Below are 20,697 nucleotides of genomic sequence, written 5' to 3' on the forward strand. Positions count from 1 at the left end.
CAGTTTTATTTGAGAAGGTTTATGCGGGTTCTCTGCCAGATCACATATGGCACCTCGGTGACAATTCATGGTTTTACAAATGGACATTTTTGGCACAGCAAAGTTCATGGCCGCTAACAAGGGTATGAGCATCCTGAAAGAAACCTTGGAACATTTAGAGAAAATTCCTCATAAAATCATAGAGTATCAGGGTTGAAAGGGACCTCAGGAGGTCATCTAGTCCAACCCCCTGCTCAAAGCAGGACCAATCCCCAATTTTTGCCCCAGATCCCAAATGGCCCCCTCAAGGATTGAACTCACAACCCTGGGTTTAGCAAGCCAATGCTCAAACCACTGAGCTATCCCTCATCAATAACTTAAAATGTTCATTTTACCCGTTTGGTTTGCAGTAAATCTTCTGTTCCAGAGAACAATTCAAAAATCTGCAGTGACGTCATCACGGGGTTGAATGGTATTTTCTTTGGGTGTTTCAAGAACTTTCTCACCAAAGTAAATGTTAAATTAAGGCACTGCAGAACATCCTCCAACTCCTTTGGCTGCAGAGCATCCTCTGCACTTCCTGTCTGACGTCTGTGGATACAGCAAGGGAAATAGCATTGAAAACTCAGCTCTTCAATAATTTATGGCAGGGTTTATCTTCAAATCAACAACTCTGGAGTGGGTACATCTATACCAGGTGTAGCAATGGGCGTAAATCAGCTCTGTATGCAGTATACGACACCATCCTATAATTATAGGATTGGAAAAGGTCCCACATTTCACCAAGGATTAGCAAAAGCTACATTGTATTGTAAATTACTGTTTTTAAAACAGGAAACAGGAAAAGCCACTTGTTTAATTCTTGAAGTGCCACTCAAAACAATTCAGGTCTGGGGTCTGTAACACTGCACCCTAATTAAAACTCTTATTTAACTAAGATTATCATGGCAAAATCTTGTGTGTCCTGTTCACAGCCTCGTTGCCTGTGTTCAATCCAGGTGAGAATGTGTTCGGTCACTTGGCAGTTACCCACTCAGTAGGTCACCTTGAAGACAATGTCTCTAATAAATGCAGCAATGTATCTCATCTGGTAGTTTATCACCCAAACAGAAAAATTCCACCGATGGCCTGTTGCTCTGAAGAGGGGTATCAGCACATTGGCAGATAAAATATATTTGAGGTGGACACACCACGGTGTGGTCAGAAAGAAGGTACCATAAAATCCGTTGTCATCGTTGGTAGCCTGCCAGGCTAACCAAGCCGTCATAGGCGCTGACTCCGTAGGTTGGAACACCCATGGGGAAAAATTAGTGGATGCTCTGCACCCACCGGCAGCCAAGCTCTCCTCAACCCCTGCCCCATCCCCTCCTCCCCTTAGCGCGCCACGTCCCCGGTCCTCCACCTACCTCCCAGCGCTTCCGCCCTGGCCGCCATCAAACAGCTGTTTGGCAGCGTTAGCACACTCCGGGAGGGAGGGGAGGAGTGGGAAGATGGTGCGCTCAGGGGAGGAGGCGAAGAAGAGGTGGGGTCAGGGCAGGGATTTGGGGAAGGGGTTGGAATGGGGGTGGGGCAGGGGTGGGAAGAGGCAGGGCAGGGGCAGGGCCTCATGGAAGGGGTGGAGTGGGGGTGGGGCCGGGGGCGGAGTGGGGTCGAGCACCCATGGGAAAGTGGGGAAGTCAGCGCCTATGCTAGCAATAGGCTTGGATGTAGAGGGTAACATATAGTGAAGTGGCTGGTATTCTATTATTGCAATATACCTTAAAACTACTCTTTTGGTCAATTGGAGTGCAGGATCACAGGGTTAAATTTTTGCCAAACCCCAAAGGCACATATACACCTATACTAATTAAGTAGGTGGCAATTCCCATTTTCCTGTTATCTATTGTGTTAAGGATAAAGTCCTCATCTTATGTAATAGGGACAAGGGTTCATTAACACCCATAGCCCAGTGGGCTAGTTGGCCTTTGTTATATTCACTGCTACTGCAGCCCAGTGGGCTAGCTTGCCTTTATTATATTTACTGCTTTACATTATATTCTGCTTTGCATTATATTCAGCAGTAATGCAGGCAATCTACAGGCCTGTATCCTGGAAGACATTAGCTTCTACAAGTTAGCATAAGGCTTAAGGCCTATGAACTTTGAACAGATAAACATTGCACAAATAAACAGCCCAACAGAAAACCCCAAGTATTTGGGGAGCTGAAAATAAAGGTTAAGGGCCTCAGTACATCTGTAGATGTAATGTGTTTGAGACAGACACTGTTTTGTGTGGTAAGGCTGACCAAGTGGAAGACTCTGATGGAGAGGGTGACCTATGCTGGAAATAGCCAATTTTGCATGGTAACCAATTGTAAGGAGACCTCATAAAAATTATTAACGATATGTATAAAGCCAAACAAGCTATTGCCCAATTAATGAATGAAGGTGATGAGTCTTCAACAATCCCCAAGGTAGATTTTGAAGTAAAAGACTGGGTTACGGTCCAAGGAATTGCAATAGAGATTATTTTCATTATTTCAGGTTGCACTCAGTGTAAATTCAATTGGTATAAGCAAAAAAAACCTAAACAGGTACCAAACATTAATGATGGCAAATATATATATATGGTACCCATTCCAAAAATGCACTAGGATCTAGAGTATCATCTTCATGATACCCTTCCTCCACCCCAAGCGGTGGAAAATGGCATTGAAACTGTTCCCACAGATGTTTGACCATCTACATCTGTACCTGTGTGATGGGGTTCATTTACAAAGGGGGGCATGTAGCCTATAGGCTAGCCTGTTTGCTTGCCTATATATCTTTTCTTATAAGTTTCTTATTTTCTTATAGGTTTGACTATTTGTTTTATTAATAGGTTGAGCTAAGGCAAAGTTAGCAAACATATGTCCGGGACCTTTCACCCAGATAGCAAAGTTAGTATACACACTGATGAGCTGCCAAAATCTTAACAACGGGTTCCCTATAAAAAGTTCTGATTTAAGGGATGTGCCCCAGTATGTATTTTTTGTATCCACAGGGTTATCATACGTCCGCATTTGCCCGGGAGGAATTTTTAAAATTCAGGGCAGGGCGTGTGGGATCAGGAGCCCCAGGGCCAGGGGAGCAGCAGCAGCAACAGGGCTTCTGCAGCGCAGCGCTCCTGGTGGCCGGAGCCCATCAAAGCCTCAGCGCCCCCCTGCAGGGAAGCAGGTTAACAACCGGTTCTAAAACCGGTTCAAAATTTAACAACCGGTTCGCGAGAACCGGTGAGAACCAGCTCCAGCTCACCACTGAGTAGACATATATTTGGGACCTTTCACCTAGATAGGTGGTTATGAGCTAATGCATCAGGTCCCTGTATGGCTGTGACTTTTAGCATAGAGGATGCATTAAAGCAGGTTAGCATAGGGGCTTTCCTAAGTTCATACCCTTTTAAACTTAACAGATACACCACAACTTGGAACTTGGAAAGAACCGACATAACCAAGTAGGACAGAAACAACAAATGTGATACCTAACCACAAAAGGGCCATGGTAACGAATTGACATATATGATACTAAGTTAAGATCACTGATGTACTAACCTATAGGAAAAAGACATTCCAATATTAGTAAGATGAGGAAAGCAAATAAGGAAAAGGGGGGAAATCCCCTACTAAATATGCATCTAACATAGTGGTGTCAGCATAACATATTATAAAAGTGGCATCCCAGCCTAGGGAAGGTAGGAGAAAGAGATGTAGTCATTGGGAGGTGCCAGAATGATGGCCACTGGCAATGGTGGGGAAGGTGATGGTGATGAGGAAGATGATGGCTAACACTTCAGGTTGTTCTGCAAGGGATGATGTGAGTATCTGGAAGTGCAGATGTACATTCTGTAGCATCTCTATTTTACTAAGTTGGGGTGTTTGTGACTGTGCTAAATGTACTAATAAACTATATTTGTAAATATAAAAGAGTTCCTATAGTGTGAGTTGTTGCAACTGTGCACATTGGGGTTCCCAACTATATAACAATTTAAATAATACTGGGCCTGATCTTGGGACAAGAACCTGTCAACCCTCAAAGTGATAACTGGGAATTCTTAAGTAATCTATATAATTAATACACAATCTAAAGATCAGGCAACAGCACCATCACCTCCTCCTGCGTCTCCCCATGATGGTGGTGGCTGCTTTCTGTTTCTTTGCTACCTTGTTAAGAAGTTTGGATGTAAAATACTCACCTGGTACCAAGCCAAGCCTCTGTCCTTCTGGCAATGTCCTGCAAAGCTACATTGACATCACTTTCCTGAAACCACAGAAAGAGCGCATAGCATGGAAACGGGTCAACTTTAAAGCTCATCACAAATTACATCTCTTCCATGGAGAACTTCAACTTTTTGGAAGAAAGAAAGAAAGAAAGAAAGAAAGAAAGAAAGAAAGAAAGAAAGAAAGAAAGAAAGAAAGAAAGAAAGAAAGAAAGAAAGAAAGAAAGAAAGAAAGAAAGCCCAGTGTCTTCAGGTGAAAGCCAAAACCTTTTGGATATTTGTTTCTCCTATGAACAATCAAAAATTTTACACCAAAAGGAAAAACAAAACAAAGATTTGTTGAAAACCCAAACTTTCTTGAAAAACAGTTTTGACAGAAAATTTTCAGTGAGCCCTAGTCACCTTTATTCTCCCAGACTTTGCAGATCCTGCACCTCGCATGGCTAAGCCACACCTAAGGATCATGTACTCCATGCCCAAAATATTTAGCTTGTGTCCTGATCCAGCTCCCATTGAAATCAACGGACAAATTCTCATTACACTGGTGTGACAGCACCTCTAGACTTAAAGCTGATTAAGTTCAATAGTGGTAGGGTTACCAGATAGCAACTGAGAAAAAACTGGACAGGGGGTGGGGGGTAATAGGCACCTATATGAGAAAAAGTCCCCAAAAATGGGACTGTCCCTTTAAAAATGGGACATCTGGTCACCCTAAATGGTGGAGACTGAGCCCTATGCTATTCAGTTAGACAAGCTGTGGTGGGAAGGCTTGGGTTGGGAAACAAGCAATGAAACCCAAGCAAGGCACCTCACCAAGGCCTTACAGGAAATTACTAGGGCTGCTCAAAAGTTTTCCTCCAGCATTTTGTTCCAATGGAAAATTGTAGTTTTGACTAAATGAAAGTTTCACCAAAGGTGAAATTGACAATTCCAATTTTTTGTCAAGAAACACTACACACACACCTCTAAAATTTGCGATTTGGGTCATTTTTTCAATTTTTGGCCCTTTATGGCTGCAAAAAATTTTGGGCTCAGTTTGGTGAAATCTGAAAAAATTTCACTATCTTGGATTTTGTTTTTTTAATGAAAAGTCAAAATTTTTGACAGGAATTTTGATTAAATTATTTTTTCCTGTTTTTGTCTAAATTCCCAGATTCAATTCTAGTGTCCCTTAGACCCTTGTCCCCCAATATTTGCCCCCTTCTTTATTTTGTTTTAATTTACATTTTCCATAGGAAAAACAAAGATTTTATGACCAGCTAGAAAATATGGTTTAGGAAATAAAGATTAATGGGAGGTGGCCCCATTAACGTGCTTGTTGTCCATCAACCTTACGTTTATTCCGCGACCCTCTGCTAGGCGATTGGTGATCCGCTGGTAGACGTTGTTCAAAAGAAGCTGCAGGGGCACATAAATGTGAGGAACAGGCTCTCTACAAAAATTCTTCAGGGCAAGCATCTCAATGACTTTCTCTGCCAGAGGAGCGCAGCTCCCGATGAAGGTCTGATGGTCTTTTATCATCGCCAGAACTTTCCTGTACAGGTGGGATATAGCTCGATGTTAATAAAAGTCTGCATTTGGGGAGGTATTTGCTGTGGGCAGACTGGTTTATTTTTTTAAACTACACTAACTACACTAACTATCATTACAGTTTTGGCCCAAGGAGCAGGACAAGAGGCAATGGGTTTGAACTACAGCTTAGCAGATTTAGATGAAATCTCAGGAAAAACTTCTCAGGAGTAATTCTCTCCTCAATACTGTTGCTTTACAGTGACCTGCAAAGGAAAACAAAAATTGGGCTGGCGATGTTTGTGGCCTCTTTAGGATGGATGATGATTTGTACTGTTCTGTGCTATAGCTGCTGTTTATGTCAGTCACTTGCAAAACAGCATGTTGTATTTTGTATATGTCTACAGTGTGATGTTTGAACATCTATAAAACTACTGATTATAGACTGGAGTGGTTCTTGGTGAATTCATCAACCTGTGGATTGATTAAGAATAACTACTTGTCCAGCTCTGAGAAACACTGTCTAAGGTAAAAGTAGACCTGAAAGGAACCTAGAATTAAAAATATAGATTAATAGATTCATAAATTCTGAGGCCAGAAGGACCACTGTGATTATCTGTTCTGACCTCCTGTATAACACAGACCACAGGACTTCCTTGAAATGATTCCTTTTTGAATTACAGCAGACCTTTTAGAGAAACATCCAGTTTTGATTTATACAGTAAATTGCCACTGGTGGAGAATCCACCACAGTCCTTGGTAAATTCTTCCAATAATTAACTACTCTCACTATTCAAAACTTATGCTATTTCTAGTCTAAATTTGTCTAGCTTCAACATCCAGCCATTGGATCTTGTTATTCCTTTGGGCTGGTCTACACAACCGCGGTAAATCAATCTTAACTTATGCAACTTCAGTTACATGAATAGCGTAACTGAAGTCGAGGTTGTTAGATCCATTTACTGCGGGGGCTACATTGCGCTGTGTCGATGGGAGAGTGTCTCCTGTTGACTTCGTTTATGCTTCTCAAGGAGCTGGAGTATACAAATTGATGAGGGAGTGCTCTTCCATTGATTTAGCATGTCTTCACCAGACCCACTAAATCGACACTCACTGCATCGATTGCAGCAGTACCAATCTACCGGCAAATGTAGACATACCCTTTGTCTGCTAGACTGAAGAGTCCTCTATTCTCAAATTGCTGTTCCCCATGCAGATACTTATAGACAGTGATCAAGTCACCTCATAAACTTCTCTTTGTTAAGCTAAATAGATTGAGCTCCTGGAATCTCTCACTATAAGGCCTTTACAATCCTTTAATAATTCTCCTGGCTCTTTTTTGAACCCTCTTGAATTTCTCAAAATTAGTAAGCTCACACTCCCTGGGCTCAATAAAAAGGGTTATCCTAATGAAATCCCTCTCCAATATTGCCTGTAACATTAATCAAATTGGCAAATTTAGTTTACTAGATTTCAGCTTTAAAATCTAAAATCAGCAAATTCATAACATAGACACTCCCGCCCCATGGTGGATTCTCCATCACTGAGAATTTTTAAATCAAGTTTAGAAGGTTTTCTAAATGGTCGGCTCTAGTTCGAATAGGAATTAATTCAGGGAAGTCCTCTGGCCTCTGTTAAACCAGAGTCAGACTAAATGATCACAATGGTCTTTTCTGGCCTTGGGATCTATGAACCAAAGCACTCTGAAGCCACATCATTATCCCCATGTTACAGATGGAGGAACAGAGGAGGTGAAGGGATTTGCCCAAGGTCTCCTAGCAAACCAATGGCATGTCCAGGACCCAGGCCAGTTGCTCTAACCACTAGCCCACACAGTCTTCAGGGGTACTACCCATTTGGAGGCAGCAAGCAAAGTGCTTCCAAATCATTATACCACAAATAATGATATTACATTTTGCGAGACAAAAGAACGACAACGTTCTTTCACAGAATATTTCCCTTGTAGACTCACGTTTGCTTCTCTTCATCATGCCTCAGCTGAGCAAAGGGCAGAGACTGCATGTCTTCTGAAGTTAAAGGGTCCTCTGCCTTTTCAAACGATTCCCTTTGAATTTCATACAGCAAAGGAAGCAGCCAGACCCAACACGCGCTCTTAGAGTTTTTGGAGCTTTGGATGCAAACATGCTTCAGAGCTAAAATACATTCCCTGCAATGACGGGGATGCAAAATGTTAAACAAACAAACAGAAAAATTCCTTGTATTCAGACAAATTGTAGCCACAATTATGTCAGTGCATCTCTTAATGAGTTTGAACTTCAGCTGCAAACTGGGTGGCTGGACGGGTGACAAGGCAAAGATACACATGCAGCTGCACAAATAGGGCCACGGTCATTTTGAGAGCGGCATGAATAATTGATGTTTTTGTTCCAAAATATTGGGGGAGGGGGAGAATATTTGGTTCAGGTAGAACCGAATGCGAAAATTCCAACGAATTTCAACGAATCCAAAAAGTCTATTTTGGGTCAAATGAAACATGGCACTCAACCCAAAACAGTTTGTTTCCAGGCATTTTAAAGGGCTAGCCACAAAACAGCCAGAGGAGGACATGCTGCCTGCTGTTGACTTTTTGTCCCGCTTTGTAAATTCTGCTTTCTGATAATAAGGTTGCAGTAGCTGGAAAGCTGGCAGATGTTCCTCCCCTCACATCTGTATGTCCATCTTCCCTGGATTCAATGGGCATTCTACAAACCACAGGTTAAAGACTCCTGCACCTAAGACCATCACAGAAAACAGGGTTTGGGCTCTTGTGTCAATCAGCTTAATGCAGATTGGGCAGCCCTGCCAGAGCTCTCACCCATCTGGGGACAGCACCTCTAGCAGCCAACTGGAGACCTGTTCCTTGGAAGCACTAACCCTCTGCTCCCATTGACTTTAAGGCTGTCAGATCTGAGGGATAGACTAGGTTTCCATCTGACGAACATTAGAGGAGAGCTAGGACTCATTACCTGCCACACAGCAGCCTCTAAATTTGGTCTTGCTGGTTCAGATTGTGGTTTCTAGGTGCTACTGCAGTACAAATAATAAACTATAGTAATTGTCACTCTAGGGTTAACCCTGAAGAGGGTGATCCCATGCTGAGCCCCTATTATACATAATGAAAACCCATAAACAATTAAGTCTTCTACTTTCCAAGCTGTGTGCTTTGCAAATATGTCAGTTCAGAGCATTTAAAGGGAAGTAAATGTGTTTCCTTTAAAACCACAGACAGAGTTCAAGCAAATAAAACTAAATATATAGTGAGTTAGATATTACCTTTTTCTTGGTTCTTTCAGGTTCATGAATTTGCCTTCCTGCAAGCCAACATTTTGGGCCATTTGTTCAATCTTGCTCATGGCCTCTGCACTTATATGGATACTGTGGTGAAATGCTGTGCATAATGCAAAGAGGAGAACATCCATTGCTGAAATAGCAGGATTCTGAAATGTGGGGTTTCCGAGTACATTTTCAATGAATTTGCGGATGTAGTCATAAACCTAGACAAACACAGTAATAACATGCATATTTTACCGGAAGCATCAGACATGCCTGAAATACAGTTCTCCCAGCATTGTCTCAGCTGCACTGGCCAGTGGATGGGGACGGATGATAGAGGAGGTATTTACCATTACTTGCAGAGTGGAAAGGTGGCCTTGAGGCTAAAGGCTCTAGCATAGTATTCAGGAGATGTATGTTCAATTCCTCCCTTTTCTACAGACTTCCTGTATGACTTGGTCAAGTCAGTTAATCTCAAACTTTTCTATTTACATTGTAAGATCTTCAAGGCAGGGACTGTTCTTGAGTTTGTGACTGTTCAGCACCTGTGTGACAGGACCCCAAACTTGGTCACTATGTGTTTGTGCAGCACCCAGCACAATGGAGCCCCCATCTTGATTACTATGGCCTGGTCTGCACCTAAAATTTCGGTTGACCTAGCTATGTCACTCAGGGGTGTGAAAAGTGTACACACCTGAGAGATTCAGTTAAGCCGACCTAAGCCTCAGTGTAGACACTGCTAGGTCAAGAGAAGAATTCTTCTGTCGACCAAGCTACCACCTCTTGCAGGGGTGGATTAACTACAGAGATGGGAAAACACCTTCTGTAGCTATAGGAAGTGGGTACCCTACGGCGGAACGGCTGCAGCGCAGTAGCTGTATACTGTAGCACCTGTAGTGTAGACAGAGCCTGTGTGTCTACATAGCCACTTCTCACCATGGTATGAGTGCCTTTGTCAGGACCGTAGACAGGATGGAAGCTCTGCTTTGTGGAGGATTTTGAAATTTGGCTTCGTTCTGAATTAGAACAAAACCCAAACATTTCAAAGCCCACATGAGTAGAGATACTGTCTGCTTGTTTTCTGTCAGAAGAAGCTATAAATACAGATTCCAGGAAAGATCCTTCATCTATGGACTGTTTGGACTCTTACAGGGAAGTGTACCAGATGTAAAGCGGAGATCACCAGAGACACTCTGGGTACCCTGAAAGACTTTTGGGAGACTGGCAGTTTATTACATCACTGTCAGTTTGGAATTACAAACTGTGATTCACATGTGCATATATTTTACCTGCTTTAACCTCTCAGTAACTCTCATTTCCTTTTCTTAGCTAATAAACTTTTGGTTTACTATAGGATTGGCTGCCAGGGTGGTCTTTGGTGTAAGATCTGGAGTACCATTTGACCTGGGATAAGTGACTGGTCTCTTGGGACTGGGAGCAAACTGATGTGGTGTTATTTTTGGTTTAAGTGACAATTTATCACAAAGTCCAGGTTGTCTGGGTGGCAAGATAGACTGGAGTGTTTAAAGGGACTCTCTGGTAAGACTAGTATAATGATCCAGGATACACATTTGTCACTGGCTTGGTGAAATCTAATTATAGAACACACCACCAGTCTGGGGTGTCTGCCCTGTTTTCTGACAATCTGCCCTGAGGTCATCACTCACAGTTGTGAGCCACTCCAGACAACGTGACAGTGCTCACTCTGTTCTATGTTTTAGAACTCCCCAGAAACGAGTCAGAGCAGTGGTGTGTGTAGCTGAGACTGGTGTGTCTGTGTATAGTTAGTAAACATGGCTATTTGGGACCTAGCTCCACCTGTCTGGATTCTTCATATTGTTACTGTGTAAAGATCAAGGGACACAACAGACAGTCTCTGCCCTATGACTGGTTTAGGTATTGGATGCAAGGGACCGGGGCGCAGGCAGCCTTGCCTAGCAGTCGCAGCTGAGCTGAGGTCTGCCCACCAGGGACAGGAGTCGCCAGGCCAGGAGCCAGGTCCCATAAACAAGAGTCAGGGTCAGAGCCAGGCTGTGGTCGGAGGCCGGAGATCAGAGGTAGTACCAGGTTGGAATCGAGAGGCAGGAATCAGGGTCAAAGTCAGGCTGGAGTCAGAGACCAGGAGACAAAGCAAAGTCTGGCATTGCAGCAGGCCAAGATCTGGGTGGTTTCCCAAACAAATTCCTAAGGCAACACCTGGGATTACAAGGGGCACTTGGGCAAACAGAGGGCTGCAGGGGTACTGTCATTCTGGCTCTTGTGGGCGGTACTTCGTGTGGCACCTACTCTCCACAGTGCGCCCTGGCTGTATCTTTCCCTGGCCTGGGTTCTAGTCCCCAGGCCCTTACGGTAGGGCTTGATTAAAGCAGCAGGTTTGTCACAGTGCAGAAAATGTCACAGATACCAGATTTCTCCATTTGTCCGTGACTTCCTGAAGGTGGGTCCCTGGCTCAGCGCTGAAGGGAGCATCTGATGGGGAGGCAGCAGGGCCAAACCTGAGCAAATGGTGCTGCAGCCACACGCATTAGATCACAACTCCCAGAGTGGGGAGCTGGGGACCAGCCACACAAAAGAGCTGCCTGAGCCTGGGCTGAGTGCGGGGCAGGGCCTTGCCCCCTCCCCAAGCGGAGATTAGGGTTGTGGTGTTGGGGCAGAGGGGGCTGCTATGGGTGGTCAATGCCCCCTCATTTGTCAGGGCATCATTTATCCAAATTCATGGAGCAAACACTAAACCTATGAATTTTACGATATTGACCATGACCGCTCTGTGATTTTTGATTAAAAAAATGCCATGACACATCTGCAGCCCTCATCATAATGAATGAGATTTTGCCAAATTTAAAGCCACCCTGCCTTTTATGGAGGCAGCTCGTTCAAGAATAAACTCTGGAAATCAGGTCCAAAGCTGGTACAGATGATTCTTGTGGCAGCCCAGTCCAGCTCCCATGAAAGCTGATGGAAATCCTTCCATCTCAACAGGAGTTAGATTGGGCCATTAGGATCTCATCCAAAGCCCGTGAAGTCAATGGAAAGACTGCTGTAACTCCAATGGGCTACTGTAACTCCAATGAGCAGACCCTGAGGCTGGAGAGGGAAAGAACACCAAAAGTAACGTTCAGCTTTTAATGATTCTTGGATGATTGTCAATGCACCATGCACAGGTAGAGCTATCTCCAGAAAGGTTCAGTGGGGGCCTTTCCAGCTATTGTGGAGCTGCCATGAGAGATGGGCACTGCTCACTTACCTTTGTCTCGTCAAAGTCAGTTTGGTGATCATTTATTTTTCGCTCTGCATCACCGATGTTGCTGGTTTTCAAGCACTCCTTGTAGCAGTCAAGCTTCCTTTCCACATCACCAAAGTCCTTTCGGTGAGAAAGTTCTCGGTATAGCTCATTTTCCAGGAATTGTAGGATAGGCTCACTAGCTTTCTCTTTGGACTTTCCTCTTGATAAAAAGCCAAACCAGGACTTTTCTGGAAACTGACAGATGTCATCAAATTGGGTCCACATACCTAGTGGGAAATAAACATGTATACACCTTCAAATAAATGCTTGTAAACTTTCAAACTTGCAAGGGAGCAGACTGTGGGAGCAAGCAGTCCACAATCGTCACAGAGCTAATATTTTCATTTGCCATTTTATAGTGCTGTTTGTGCCATTCAGTTAATAGATTCCAAGGCCAGCAGGGCCCTTTGTGCCCATCCAGCCGAGCCTCCTGCCTAACCCAGGCAAGAGAATCTCCTCCAGTGATTCCTGCCTCCAGCCCAGTCACTCCTGACTGAGCTAGAGCAGAGCTTTGAGACAGGGATGCCCCATCTCACTGACAGACTCCCAGTGACGCAGAATCCATGCTGTTGTAGGGGAGCTAATCCAAAGGCTAATTCTTTCCCCTGGTAAACACAGGCTTCTTATTCCCACACTGAATTAGTCTCCCTTCTGCTCCCAGCCATTCGCTCTCGCTCTGCCTTTGTGAGCTTAAACTGCCCTCTCCTCTCAAAAATCTCTTTCCCACGTAGGCGCTTGTAGACCAGGATCATGTCACCTCTTAACTTTCTCTTAGATAAACAAAATATATCAAGCTCCTTCAATCTCTCACTCTAAGGCAGGTTTTCCAACACCTCGGACTGTTCTCATAGCTCTTCTCTGAGCCCTCGCCAATTGGTCAAAGTCCTTTTGGACGTGCAGACAGCAGAACTGAACAATGTGGATACCAGAACAGGGCCTGAGACTAGAGAGGATGGCCAGGCCAGAGTTCCATCTCCTTCCCATGTCCCTGCTCGCATTATGGCACTAACATAAAGGAGGGAGTAAGCTGCAGCTCATGAAGGTGTGCAGCTGCGCCGATGTAGCTCTTCTAGTGTAGACCGGCCCACAGATTCATAGATACCAAGGCCAAAAGAGACCACTGTGAGCATTTGGTCTGACTTCCTGTCAGACAAGCCAAAGAATGATCCCAAAATAATTCCTAAAACATATATTTTAGAAAAACCACTTACCCAAAGAATTGGGCACATCCCACATGCCCCTGGAATCTCTGGGAGGTACTTTGCCTCCCCAAACCAAAATGTTTCCTGGAGCTCTCCTAATTATGGGCTACATCTAAATGGAACAGTATCATTCATTACTTATTGGGCTGCTCAAAAAAGTTTCCACCTAAATTTATTTTCTATGTGAAATTGACTTGTCAACCAAACAACGAATTGCACTGAAAATGTCTTATTTCCTTGATTTTCTTTTGTTTTCATTGGAAAACCCAAACCCTGAAAACTGAACATTTATGGCTGAAAACCCCAATTTTTTTTCCTTTAGACAAAAGCCCCATTTTCTAACCAGCTCTAATTATTTATATTGTAGAAGCACCTGAAAGCTCCAGTCATGGACCAGGATCCCACTGCATTAGGCACTATAGATTACTTATTGGGTTTGGGTGTATTATGGTATTGCCTAGGTGCCCCAGTCACGGACCGGGACCCATCGTTCTAGGCGCTGTATAAACACAGTCCCTGCCCCAAGAGCTCACAATCTAACACCCAACAATGACCATGGAGATTCTGTGCTAGAACACTCACTGCACAAACTGCCCACGTTTTCCATTTATTCAGACTGATTCTCATGCCGCTGTAAATCAGAAATGGTTCCACTGAAGTCAATGGCATTACAATCAGATTCATTTGTACTTATACTTGGAGAGCCTGCAACCCTGGACCTTCAGTTATCATTTTCCACAGGGCTAAACGTGATTCTTACCTCCTGCTTTGATGGCCGAATCGGGCACAATTAGAACTCGATGGGACTCCGCCTTTTCATTTTTTTGCACTGTTTTATAAATATGCTCTACTCGAACTGCTCTCGGATCAGTGTAGGTATCAATAATCCCATATTTATAATAGATGGGTTGTCTGCTTTGTAGATCCGAAACAGGAATTTTTGCTTGGCCTACGATAAGGAGGCCGTAATTATTCTCGAAACTAGGAAAGTAAAACAAAACAGAAGAGTTGGCTGTTTATTTTAAATCATAAAGAGTTTATTTTAAATCAAATAAATAATAGTAAATATATTATATATTAAATAGAATTTAATTTATATATATAAATTATATAAATTATAGGATTTAATTAATAAATTAAATATTAAATAAAATATTTTAAATCAAAGAAAATAAATTTAAGTTTATTTGGAATAAAGAGTTTATTTTAAATCAAAGTCAATAGCAACCTCCCTTTGACCTCAATGGGCTCATGATCAAAGCCAAATAAGGCCTTGATTCTGCAGTGAGGTCAGTGCAACAAGACCAGAGTTACCAGCACTCAGAATTTATTGCAAGCTGAGAATCTCAGCTCTCATTGAAACAAAAAGTAAGATTCTAGCCCTCATGATTGCGGAGAAGAGCTTGAAAATGTGACCTGTAAGGGCTGAGAAACCAGAAGATAAATAAAATGAACCCATGACATTTATTCTGTAAAAATCTCATGAGTTTTAAGCCGCTCTCATGATATTAACGGAGAACCTCCGCCCTGTTGCTCGCTTCCCCATCCCCGGGACTCATCTGCCACCTGCAGAGCTGACACAGAGCCTGCCCAATCAGGGCCCGGCGAGGCACAGCAGGAGTCAGTCCCCAGAGCGAGGGGCTGGGGCAGGGAAATCGGGGCACAGTGGGGTGGGGGTGGGGGACAGCCAGGATACACACACAACCAGTTCTCTCCATCAGGGCTGGGGGCGGGAAGAGCAGCAGCTGCTAAGCAGAACTGCTCCTCCAGGCTCCAGCAGCCGGTGCTGCTCTTCCCACTCCCCGGTAGTAGAGGACGGTTACTGCAGGTAACCGGAGTTTTAGCATCTGGGCAGCGGTGCTGGCCGGACGCTGCCAGTTTCCCTTTTCGACCAGACATTCTGGTCGAAAACTGGACACCTGGCAACCCTAGTTACAGAGTCCCCTCTCTGCCGATCCACACAGGAAATGAGTCTGCTGCAGCCACCGGCTATGGGGTGTTAGTTCAAGCTGTAGCTGCATGTGCTTTTCATTCCGGCGGGTCCCTGGTTCAATCCCCAGTGTGTTGGCTCTTACAATCCTCCCATGGCTCACAGGAGCTGGATACACCTCTCCCCCTGCTGCAGGGATATAGCTAGCTGTCCTAATTGGCTCTGTGCCACTCCATTTTGACTCCTGGACCTACTCACAGCAGCCATTATAGGGATGTGGCAGGTCACTTTGCTTCCCAGAAATCCCAGGCTGATTGTTCCAGCCCACACGAGTTAGAGCTGCCCTAAGTTGTGCCGGGGGCCAAACCATCCCTGGACAGCTCCCAGGAATGGGGGAAACTGAGATGACAGTTGCCAAAGTCTCCCCCCACAGAGGTGCCAAATGGAGCTGTGGTGGTGGACATTTGATTCTGCTCTTGCATTTCATCATGGCTGCCCCTCCCTTACTCCATTCCCAGTCCCAGTTGCTTTCTACAGGCCAGTGGTGACTCTACCCATGGGAATTCCCCAGCTGCTGCCTGAAATATGTCTCATTATCACATCCTCCCACCTTCCCCACCAAGAAAGATCTAATGACCTGTCAGTGTACTCCAGTGTCATTTTACCTTATTTCCATCCTAGCAAATTCTTGGTATCTCCCGGGATGACTGTAGGCTGCAACAATAATCTTGTCAAACGGTTCATTAACTTTAAAATGTTCAGACCATATGGCAACGAACTCCAGAGTCATCGTGTCTTCCACTGAGGAAATGGTGCTTGAAAAATATGGATTCTCTGATAAAATACTAGAAAAAATGAAAATGCCATAAGATAGTCTCCAAACCATCTTCCACACAGCCACCCAGGCATGAAAACCATGAGCAGCTAGGCCCCTCCCCTCTCCCCAACTATGCCCTAAAAAGAGGAGAGATGGTTTGGAATTAAGGCACTGAAGTAGGACTCAGGGGATCTGACTTCAGATCCTGAATAATCTTAGGCAAGAGATTTCATCTTCCCCTGCTCAGTCCCCCACCCATAGCCTTCTTCTTACTACTTAACTAATCACTTCCTAACACAACCCTCCCCAAACAAAAATATGTGGCACTAACATGACATTTGCCAACCATCCCGCTGCTGTACGTTGAATCCCAACTCCTCCCCTGTCCTGTCTATTTCAACTATGAGCCCTTTGGGGCAGAGGGTGTTTCTTACTCTGTATCTGTTCAGCCTCCAGCACAACAGAGCTCCGACTTTAGTTGTTTCCTAGGTATAACTGTAACAAATACCCTGTGGCTCAGTTCCCCATCTGGGAAGAATAACCCTTCCTCCATATTTTACATAGTTTCCAAAGTAAGTAACCTCAGTCTTTTCATTCTCTCTTCTAGCGAGAGTGCAAAGCAGGTGGAAAAGGCTAGCAGATCAGCATGGGAGTGCGTCCTACCTATTTTGCACTCAGTGTACACAGCGGTAAATGAGTACACAAGGGATAAGGCCACAGAGACTCAGGCCCTGAAGCTCTACTTTAATTCAAAAAGTGAACACAGCTTAACTGCAGACTGGCTCTTGGTGCCCCATAACATTTCTATGGGTTAAATTAAAGCTCTCCTACACATGCTATCACATTAGTTAAAAGGTTTTAAGGACAGAGACTGCATCCAGCCTGGCCCCCACGTAATCTCCCTCAGCAATTCCTGCCTTTGGCCCAATAACTCCTGCCTGAGCTGGAGCAGAGATGCCCCATCTCCACTGACACACTCGGAGTGATGGAGAATCCACCCCGTCTCTCGGAGAGTCATTCCAAGAGTTAATTTCCTTCCTTGTTAAACATTGGCTCTTTGTTGCCAGTCTGAATTTGTCTCCCTTCAGCAACTGGCCAGTGGATCTCGCTCTGACTCTGTCTGGGGAGAGCCCTCTGTTCTCAGAAATCCCCTCCCCATGTCAGCGCTTACAGACAAGCATCACGTTACCTCTTCACCTTCTTAACTGAATAGATTGAGCCACTTCAGTCTCTCACTCTAAATCCTGTTTTCCAGACCCTGAATTGTTCTTGTAGCTCTTCTCTGAACCCTTAACAATTTGGCAACATCCTGTTTGAGTCGTGGACACCAGAACTGGACACAGGATCCAGTCATGCTCTTGTCAATGCTGCACACAGAGGTGATGCCGCTGCCTGCTTCTACTTGGGATTCTTTCTAAAGACTCTCAATTTTATTACTATGACTGAACATTTATGTTATGGTAGCACCCAGATGTCTCAGCTCGGGATCAGGATCCCATTGTGCTGGGTGCTGCACAAAAGGAAGACAGAGAATATGTCTACGCTGCAGTCAGGAAATGTGACTGCAGCTCATGTAGGTGTAGAATCATAGAAGAATCATACAATCATGGACGATTAGGGTTGGAAGAGACCTCAGGACGTCATCTACTCCAACCCCCTGCTCAAAGCAGGACCAACACCAACTAAATCATCCCAGCCAGGGCTTTGTCAAATGGCTAGTTTGTACCCAAGCTGGTTTTGATATAGCTAGGATTAGGGTTAGAGCAAAGCTGGCTCGATTAAGAATAGCCAAGAGCTCACTACATAGCACTTGACTCTCGGGTCTCAAGCTTCATTGATTTTCAAGTAAAATCCCTAGTACATCATCTGCTTCTTTTACACTCTTATTTGCACTGCATTTGCTTCACAACATCCATTTCTGAACCACGCGACAAACCTCTCCTCCGATGCCGAGTTCTCTTCGTTTCCCTTGTGATCTGCAATTTTTAATAAAGAGCTTTCAGTTAAACTTGCAAAGGGCGAGTAAAAATTTCATGTGCTAAAAATAAAGAAAAGAAACTTCCAATTTACAACATATACAGCTCAGAAGTTGCATCTTCATTACAAAAACGGGGCCTAGCCACAGGTCAAAGTGCCTCAGAATACTTTGTTACACCTTAGCTCACATGCAGTCGGTAGAATGCATTTGACATCTGCTGCTCCAATTGTCCTATTACCCCTTCACCCAACTCCATTTCTTTAGCTAGTGGGTGAGACAGGCCCCCATTTGTGCCCGATCCACAGAGGATGTGGGGCTTGTTGTAGCCCCATTCGGGCACAGTTAGCTGTGTAGCTCAAGCTGCAGCAGCACGTGCTTTTAGCTCTGGGAGGCCCCGGTTAAATCCCCGATGTGTTGGCTGTCACATTTGCAGCAGATAAAGTTTTCTCTCATTATGGTAAAATTGAAAAAAAAATAGTCCCATTAAAATATTTTGCTAAAGCTAAAGTTCGTCTGGGGAGCAGACATGCGGAGCAGGAGTCCCTGAGAGAAAGGGAGGGTTTGGAAAAACAGATCCCTTAGCTCCTTCAAGGTGGGCATCCCCACGAGAAGAGCTGGGAAGGAGCTGTTAGTGCTGAACCACTTGGCACACGGCGTGATCTAGATGCCTCCCCGCACCACACCTGAGGCTGCTGGAAACCAGCTGCCTTGCCTTGTAAGCAGAGATCCCCTCCCTATGGGCACTCGTTGCTAGGCACCATAGTCCTGGATGTCTTTGTAAGAACCAGGCTGCAGACATGTGTCGGTGAGACTGCACACGCAGCGATGGCTTCTTGTGCCCCCAAGGAGAAATGTTTCAGCTCAACAGACTTTAGGGGAAAATTGGGCAGATTTTTAAACCAGATTCACGGATCTGAACACCAGCAGGGACCAGACTCCAAGTGATGGAGAATCCACCGCGTTCCCTAGGTGAGTTGTTCCAATGATTCCCCTCCCTGTTAAACATTGGCCTCTTATTTTCAGGCTGTATTCTTCTAGCTTCAGCTCCCAGCCCCTGGGTCTTGTTCTGCCTAGGTCTACTAGATTTAAGAGCTCTCCACTATCAGAAATCTCCTTCCCAGGTAGGTATTTGTAGATCGTGAGATCAGGTTACCTCTTAACCTTCTTTAGGATTAACTAAATAGATTGAGCTTCCGAGTCTCTCACTACAAGGTTTTTTCCAGACCTCAAATCATTCTTGCAGCTTTTTTCTGAACCCTTAACAGTCGCTCACCATCAATGTGGACACTGAACACACCCCTAGTCTACACTACAAAATTACTTTGGTATAACTATGTCACTAAGGGATGTGAATAATCCACACCCCTGCGTGACGCAGTTTTACCGACCTAATCGCTGGTGTAGATGAGGGCTATGTCTGCGGGAGAGCTTCTCCCACCGACATAACTACCGCCTCTTGCGGAGATGGAGTTATTAAGCTGACAGGAAAGCCGGGGGGAGGGGCATGCGGGACCATGTGCCCCCCTCAATTTCTGTGAGCACCAAGCTGCCCTTGTAAAGCTTGCTCTGCTCGGCCTGCTGGGAGGGGAAGGAGAGGGGCTCTGTCCTTCTCCTGTTGTACCTCCCTCCCTTCCCCTCCCCCTGCACGTTTCCGGCTCACTTGGCCCCTGTCCCTGGTAGCTGGGCCCAGGTGGGGAGTGGAGAGGATGGGATGGAGACACTTCTCACGCTGAATGAGGGTGGACTCTCTGGGTCACCCCAGTGGCTGCCTGCAAGAACCCAGCTGGGGAGGCAGTGGCAGCCGTCTCCCCGCCCGGGCCTGGCTGCCAGTCAGAGGTGCCAAGCAAGCCGGAGCCCCCTCCCCGCACTTCTCTCCGGCACATTTCCGGCTCAGTTGGCCCCAGTCCCTGGCAGCCAGGCCCAGGCAGTGAAGTGGGTGGGCTGCCCCCATGTCCCCAGCCAGGCTCTCTCACAGGCAGCTGCCGTGGTGCACAGAAGCAGCGACATGGAGAGACAACCCTCACCCGGTGTGAGGAGCAGCTCCGTCCCACCCCTGCTGCTCCCCACCCTGGCCTGGCTGCCAGGGAGAAGGGCCGAGCGAACCGGAAATGTGCCAGGTGGGGAGGTGCAGCAGGAGAAGGACAGAGCCTCCCCCATCCCGTGCAAGTAACTCTGGCAGGGAGTGCACAGTGGCCCCAGGCTGGGGGGGGCCAAGGGGGGTCGTCACTGGGGAAGGTGCCAGGAGCAGGTTCCTCTTGTTCAGCCCAAGTTAGGGACATTGCCTGCGTGCCTTCCCCTGCTGAGGTGTCCGCAATGGCACCAGAGCTCTGAGTAGGGAAAACTGTGTTGTTGTGAGCCTCTCCTCCCCGCACGCCCCGCCCTTGGCCCGGCCCAGAGGCACGTGCTCCCCACTCCTGTGGCCCCAGCCCCCCAGAAGGCAGCGGGATTGGCTGCCCTGGCCCAGGGAGGTGGGGCTGGAAGTTCCTCCCAGAG

The 20,697-nt window shown here is 45.6% G+C and overlaps 1 protein-coding gene across 3 annotated transcripts in view; it reads right to left on the reverse strand.

Moving 5' to 3' along the window:
• The window catches only part of LOC125637905 (E3 ubiquitin-protein ligase rnf213-alpha), a 174,646-nt gene that overhangs the window by 110,025 nt on the left and 43,924 nt on the right, over window positions 1–20,697 (reverse strand). For all 3 annotated transcript variants that reach the window (XM_048852965.2, XM_048852963.2, XM_048852966.2), the window contains 9 exons: window positions 18,163–18,202; window positions 16,075–16,254; window positions 14,240–14,460; window positions 12,239–12,504; window positions 8,995–9,215; window positions 7,694–7,888; window positions 5,548–5,746; window positions 4,189–4,253; window positions 375–570 (listed from right to left, as the gene is read on the reverse strand). In XM_048852965.2, the coding sequence (XP_048708922.2) occupies window positions 375–570; window positions 4,189–4,253; window positions 5,548–5,746; window positions 7,694–7,888; window positions 8,995–9,215; window positions 12,239–12,504; window positions 14,240–14,460; window positions 16,075–16,254; window positions 18,163–18,202 (1,583 nt within the window). The remainder of the gene's footprint in view (window positions 1–374; window positions 571–4,188; window positions 4,254–5,547; window positions 5,747–7,693; window positions 7,889–8,994; window positions 9,216–12,238; window positions 12,505–14,239; window positions 14,461–16,074; window positions 16,255–18,162; window positions 18,203–20,697) is intronic.

The sequence above is a fragment of the Caretta caretta genome, chromosome 6 (assembly GCF_965140235.1).
Source record: "Caretta caretta isolate rCarCar2 chromosome 6, rCarCar1.hap1, whole genome shotgun sequence".
Taxonomy (NCBI): domain Eukaryota; kingdom Metazoa; phylum Chordata; order Testudines; family Cheloniidae; genus Caretta; species Caretta caretta.